General features: G+C 42.4%; 1 protein-coding gene across 1 annotated transcript in view; it reads right to left on the minus strand.

The window, feature by feature from the left end:
- Positions 1-7,188, minus strand: part of CARD11 (caspase recruitment domain family, member 11) — a 24,386-nt gene that overhangs the window by 11,909 nt on the left and 5,289 nt on the right. Inside the window, exons 5-11 of the mRNA XM_010012047.1 lie at positions 6,998-7,150; positions 6,779-6,904; positions 6,099-6,296; positions 5,428-5,607; positions 4,372-4,426; positions 3,076-3,185; positions 1,799-1,902 (exon numbers count right to left, since the gene is read on the minus strand). Of these exons, the coding sequence (XP_010010349.1) occupies positions 1,799-1,902; positions 3,076-3,185; positions 4,372-4,426; positions 5,428-5,607; positions 6,099-6,296; positions 6,779-6,904; positions 6,998-7,150 (926 nt within the window). The remainder of the gene's footprint in view (positions 1-1,798; positions 1,903-3,075; positions 3,186-4,371; positions 4,427-5,427; positions 5,608-6,098; positions 6,297-6,778; positions 6,905-6,997; positions 7,151-7,188) is intronic.

Here is a 7,188-nt window from a genome sequence, read left to right on the forward strand (position 1 = left end):
ATTAAATTATGATCTCAATCTCACTTTTTCCACACAAATTAAGATCAGATGGACTGTGGAACCTGCACTGTGGAATGCAAATAGCAATTATTTTGGCTTGTCTTCACAAACAAGTTAAAAAGCCTTAGCAGGTTAATATAAAGTTATAAACTACAGTGAACTTCAGAGCACACTCTTGAGATACTTGACTTCAGTGATTATTAGCTCAGCAAAGTAAGGCCACATTCAGACCCTGCTCTTGGATAGTTCCTTCCTTCACATGCCAGTGGCAAAGAGTATAATATGAGGAAAATTTTCAGGCTTCCAATGCCTTAACAAACAGAACAGGATATAGTGAAAGCTGTAGTAAAATAAGCCCACAAGATGAATAGTATCCATATAATCTTTACTGCATTCTGCAATACACTGCAAATATTTCAATGTTTAGGCATGCCAAAGGCTTTTCAAGTTAAACAGCTGAAACATTCATTAATGAAACAACCCTTTTTCTCCAACTTGAATTAACACAACACACTTAAAACAGGGGCTTGGAGAACAATACAAGAGAAGCTAAGGGAGATGAGAATAAACTCCCTCAGCAGGCTAGAAAATTACGTGGGAGAACTAGCTGAGGATGCCCTCAGTGGGAAGATGTCTTGCAAAGCTTTACACAGAGAAAGAGAGGCAAAAGTGGCAGTCTGCCAGAGATGAGTTTGTTTTGAAAAGCATTAGAAATCTAAATAAAGTTCTAATAAAGATTAGATAAAAAAAAAAATTGATCTAATAAAGATCTAACACCTCCTCATGTATTGCTTTCTTCTAAATTGGTTTGCTTGGGCTTTGTTCTTTCCTCCTTCTGCTTTGGACCTTTAGGGAATGTATTTGTATCTTCTGATATTTCCAATACAAATGCTGATGCTACTGGCACCAAAACAGTGTGTCCAAGTATTGCGTTGCTGTAAACCTTTCAGGAAAGGGGTCAGTGCCAGGTAGAGGACTGTGAAGCAGGCAGGGTCTCTCCTTCCTGCCACTAACTTCCCATTTGCCTGCTGATCTGATTCCCCTCACAGGGGAAGTCTGTGGGGCCATGGCCTGACCAGAAGTGGAAGCTGCAGCAGGAGGTGAAGCAGAGGGCGATGCATGTCTTTCCCCTCATTGCTATGCTGAGATACAGAGCCTTGAGCCTGAGAAAACCCACCTCCCTCCTCCGCTTCCTCCCCCATTCCGCACAGACATTCAAGCAGCTCTGCTCTATTTTGGCAGCTTACAGAGTAGAAGGAGGGGCTTTGGGAGAAGGAGAAAGGACAAGGACACAGACACAGGCAGCATGGGGCTGAGAAGCAAAAAGTGAAGCCATATCAGTCTACAAAGGCAGAGCACATTCTCCAATAGCATTTGTGACTGTCATTTCAGTACTGTTCCTTATTATGTACGTTAAAAAAGTCAGTGTAGCAGTGGTATCACTGTGTCATTCATCCCAGGTGAACCATCAGAACTCCTGAGTGTTTTGGACAAAACGAGGGATGAAGGACTGCAGCCTTGAGAAGTTTAGCAAGTTAGTCCTGCTGCCTAATAGCAGCTTTCTAGTTAGAGACAGACACAAGGACATGTCCCATCCCTGGCAGTGTTCAAGGCCAGGTTGGACACAGGGCCTTTGAGCAACCTGCTCTAGTGGAAAGTGACCCTGCCCGTGGCGGAGGGTTGGAAATCGATGAGCTTTAAGGTCCTTTTCAACCCAAACCATTCTGTGATTCTATGTTCTACAGCTCCTCCTTATGACAACAGGTTGCGGGTGTATTTCATCAGCACAGACACCTACCTGCACTGAGGGGTGTCCTCTTTGACACGTCGCACTATTGAATCATTTCCCGGCGGCTCAGGAGTGGTAGACATGATACTGTCATTGCGGTTCCTCAGGGTTTGCTTTAAAAAGAGAATGCAACAGAAAGGTTATGTGTCTTCACAGTGCTATCATTTCTAGCCTGCAGCAGCATTAGCCTGCTAGCTTGCCAGTGGTGCTCTGCACACTGAAGCACACACAACTGTAAGAAAACCTGATTCTAGATGCACAGAATGGTACATACAAGAGCGTTCCTATTCACATAGTCCAGCATTTTAGCAATGTGCACAGCACCTTTGTCTGTCACCACATGACTGGCTGATTTATCAAGTAACTTCAATTTTACCCTTGAGCTGTGGTCTACATTACACAGCTGACGTATAGGAGGAAGAGGATGAAAAGCTGAATGCATATATACTTATATATACAAAAAGTAAGAATGAGGAAGAAACATATAGATCTCCATACGTTAAATTATTAATCTAGTACACTGGAAACTAAACTCTGAATTGTACTAGAGGATAGATAGTACAAGTCATCTAAACATCCAACAGATATTCCAGAGAATATTCCTAACCCAGCTAATCTTATTACGAGTTACAGGGAGCTTTTTCCTGGCTATTCTTGGGTATAACTTTAATTTCCTGGGGCAGCATTATTCACGGTCTTCTAGAAAGGTGTTTTGTTCTTTGTTATTAACACTCTGCAAGAGCACTCTCTCTGTCTGCTTGTCCTGCTGTGTCAGTGCTCACATATGTATAATGGAATAACTACCTTGGGAGATTACGGGGATACAGCAAGCAGGGAAGAAATTATTTGGCTATAGTATGCAAAAATTTCCAGCTGTGATGTGCACCCCTTTTCTCACTCACTGGTACTTATAGACAGGGAAAGCAATAGAGAACTGAAAAAAATCCCACCCTGAAAAGTTTCTTAAACAAATTTCAAAGCAGCTTTTAAAGAAAATCTCTTCCTTCTAACAGTAAATGTGAAATGCCATGAAGAGACAGCGAGAGGTCATAAATACCTTTGAAATATCTTTAAATAAACATAAGCCAATTGTGGGATTTGGGAAAAGGCTAATAACATGGTTCGAACAAAATGCTGGTAAAAGGATTAAGGGAGCCTCTGACAAGGGCCTTGAATGTGATCACAGCTGGGATGCTAGGGAAGTGCTAATACTGGGCTGTGAAAGCTCCAAACCACATGAGGGGAGGTGGTCATAGACAGGCAAGGGGCATCCGAAGGCTTCTTACAATCTTGCTGACTTCACAGCTGCTGATGGAGTTACTGATGGAAACAGAGGAACTTGTGTCCGTGCGGCCATTGCTGGCGTCAGCCCCATCTTCCTCCTGTGCTCTGACTGCTGCACTCACCAACAGAGAGAAACACAGAGAAAATTATCTCAGATCAATCTCAGTACAGACTCTTCCACAGATCTGCAACAACATCTGGGTTCTCTTTCCATTGCAGCTTATCTTGTTTCCCCTTCCTTGTACTGGGCAGAAGCTGCAGCAAGCACACTGTGCCCTGCAGCTGTGGCTGCCTTTACTTCCCCATCAGCTTCCCAACAAAGAACAGAAATAGACCCCACTCTGCACAGCCTCTTGCCAACATTTTCTTTCAACTCTGTCCTGCAGGTTTTTATTAGATCTTTGAATACTATTTGACAAATTAAAGAAGGGCTTTTTATTTCTAATTTCATCATCTGGTAGCCTGCAATAAGGTTGGCTCACTGAATTATGCTTTTTTACAGCAAAAGAATTACGACAGGGACTGAGAAGCTTGAGATCCCTCAGCAGCCCCAGGTAACACAGTGTGAATGTCTTTGCAGCCTCCTTCCCTTCCTCTGCACGTCTAATTTATACTAATGTTGCACATTACCAAACATACTGTTTAGCATGCAATATCTTGCAGCAGTTTCCCATCATATTCTGTACACCAGCGAGCGTGCTGCTGCACATAACAAATAACGGAAGTGCTGCCTCAGATGGTGTTTGGTTTGAGAACAGTGTTACATAAATAAGAGGAATTGGGAGTAGCTCAAACACAAGTATACAACAACAGATCTGGTAACTTGGCAGCTGGCTGATGGGTGGGTCACCCCCTTCCCTTAACCTCTGCAATGCTTTACATTTAAAAGTCATTCCCTTTTGCCAAAGGAATTATTAGATGATCACTAGATGAAGGTCTTTTCAGCTTGAAGGATTTTCCCAACAGCAAAAAGACAATAGTGTAAAGACTTCTAGTACAGGGGACTAAGGTTTTTATACACTAAAAGGAAAATCGAGTAAACAGAAAATTTAGGTAGTCTATGGGATGTAATATTGTGCGTCTGTGGAGGTATCTTTGGATGTAGGGGACATTCAGGTAGAACACTTGACTACTTTAAATAACAACATTGTTAACTATGACAGAAACTGTCTATTTTACTGACTTGGACTTAGTTAAGAAGTTCCTTGGTTGGCATATTTGTTAAAACAACTTAAAGAGATTAAGTGAATGAGACAAAGCAACAGAAAAGGAATAAGGACATGGGTGCTCTTTCTGACCTTGAAACTCTGACGTTTTGTTCATGCTGACAGGGGATTTAGCTCTTGGATTTATCTAAAAGAAAAAGGACAAAACCAAGCATAAATGCAGAATATTTGCCACAGATATTTTCACCCCCTTTTTTCACTGTTCTGCTGCCAAATATTTGCCATCCTTTAAACAGGACCCAAAATTTAGAAGACAATTTGGTATCTAAATGCCAGTGCAGTGAACAAGAGTTAGCTACCAAACTACTTTTAAAAGTCTGGCCCAAATACATTGCAATATCCAGATTCTGCTGAGGGAGCAAAGAGACAAAAGGTGAAGTGGGTGCCTTGGGACTGGTTTCAGGCAGCTGTTGACACAACACAGGCATCCTTTTGGAGTGTGCCATGTGGAAAATGCAGCTCTATTGCCATAAGTAATAATGACAGTCAGAGCTCAGAAAAGTTATGAAGGGCAGGCAGAATTCAAACGCAGAGGAAAGAGAACCTCAACCCCGCAAATGTTAGATTGTGTATTTTTTTACAGTTCATCAGATAGTACCTGTATGAATGTAGCTGCTCGGGGAAATTGTGGACCTGACTCATGCTACCCCTTACTCTTACGTGAGAGGAAATTGCTATAATTCAATTCTAAATTAGGCAGCTAATTTTGCTCTAGATTGTGTCCATTTCTTTCTATTATTCCTTCCGGCTGATGGGAGCTTTCCCACCAATGCTTCTTTATCTACCTTCAGGTACTGGTGTGCTGGACTTCATTTTTTTTCCCACTACCATTAAGGAGGCAAAGAATCAATTTATTGACAACGCTCCAAGGATGTGAATGAGCAGCAGGAGCAAGGAGAATACACAAAATGGGGAGAAGGGGCAGAAAATGGTCTGTGAAGCCTTATTATACCTGCTCTTCAAGATGCAAATCACCACAGGGCAAAACCTGACAACTCACTATCGTATACAAATCTATTCTTATCTTCACAGCACAGCGCTTCCGGAGGCATGACGGCAACATGTATTATGTCTCTTAGTTCGAACAGTCCCTGCACTATATCATTACAGCCTTATATTCAGACACACCTGGATTCCCTTTAGATTCAATCTTCTCTTGAGTCGAGCTTGATCAGGCAAGAAGAATTTGTTGTCTTCTGGAGACTCTTCAGAAGTGGAGGAGTCATCTGCTTCCTGACCATTGGCTTTTGGGCCAGGAGTCCCAAACGTCTGGGAGATAATGGTGACGGGTAGATTCCGTGGTAAACTCTGAAGATCAGAAGGAAACACTTTACTTTGAGACCAGTTTGGTACAACTCCTCATGACCTCCCTTTAGAGTAGCCCGACTGAATGTCCTGTGACTCCAGTGCATCAGAAGCTCACTCAGAACATGGTTCCAGACCCAAATCAATAATCTAGATTGCCATCTGTGGGGATTTCTGTTCACTGGGGCACATTCCTCAAAAGTATTTGTAGGTTCTACCCCAGTGTAGAAATTAATTGTCTTTCTGCATTTCTTCCCCTCCCACTTAAAATCAAGTTATGGAATTCCAGCCTTTGATAAGCTACATGCATGTCACAAACAACTTGAACCCTGTTGTACTGAAGAACTCACGCTGTTGACATTGAGTAGAAGGAGGTTATTTTGTTCAAGTAACTCATGGAGGGAATTAAAGAAGTCCTCTCTCCCTTCCACACCAGAATGCTCTGAAAAGCAAGTCTTGAATAAAGAACTCATGTCTGGCTAACTCAGCCCTACCTGGTCGAGAAAGTTGTTGTCCTTAGAGAGCCGTCGGAGCTTGCACTCCAGGTTAACAATACAAGCTTCTTTCCGAACCACCTCAATTCGGAGTTCATCATTTCTCTCCTCCAGCTCTCGAATCTGCTTCCTGTATTTATCCTTTTCAATCAGACAATGTGAATACTGTGTCTGAGCCTCATCACGCGAGCGGAATGCCTGCAATGGAGAGAAGAAACCTCTTTTGCACCTTCTCCTGTTGATTTTGTTCATGAGGTGTTTGGAACAGGGACTTCAGAACTGGTAACCATTCACCTGTTAACACAGCACTTACTTAGGACCAGGATGTGCCACAGTAGTACCATTACAAATCACAATGATGAGGGTGCTTCATTGCCAGCTCCCTCTTGGGTGGTGGCAAAATGCTCCAGAGTGCAAACCAGAGGACTTGACACTATAATACAAAGCCTGCAGTAGCTGTTGTTAAGATCTTGGCCCTGCTTGCCAAATGCTACACAGTAGAAACAACCCAGTATTATTCTGTGTTAAATTACTGTAATGCAAATTCCAACAAGTAACAATTTCTTGTAACTGCTGATTTTTTAATGGTATTTTGGGTCCAATAACCCACAATTCCCCAAAGTGACACATAAGATACAGGCTTTTGCTACTAATTTTCCCCACTTTAACTGTTAAGATACCTGATCTCGCTCCTTTTCCACCTCTTCTAGCTGTATCATCACAGTGTTCATTCGGTGCTTGTACATCTCACAGTCTTTTCCTAGTGTTGAACACTTTAACTCCAAATCTTCTTTCTCTTCAAGATACTGGAAATGACACACTGTTAACTTCCATTGCTCTCAGAGGTCTTTTGGGCACTAGCCTGAGATATTCCACCTTTCTATCCTTCCATTTCTCACCTTGTCTCTCAACTCTTCCACATGACGAATCTCTTCTTGGAGGTTAAAGATCTTGTTGACCAACTCATGACGATCTTCTAGTGCTTCCTTACGGTCGTGTTCCAGAATATCCAGAATGGCTTTGTCTGAATCTGGCAAACTCCGCTTGTCAGCCTGAGGAAAGATGGTTTTAAGAGACTGACCAGGGAAAG

This window comes from Nestor notabilis, unplaced genomic scaffold, assembly GCF_000696875.1.
Source record: "Nestor notabilis isolate BGI_N333 unplaced genomic scaffold, ASM69687v1 scaffold7583, whole genome shotgun sequence".
Lineage (NCBI taxonomy): Eukaryota > Metazoa > Chordata > Aves > Psittaciformes > Psittacidae > Nestor > Nestor notabilis.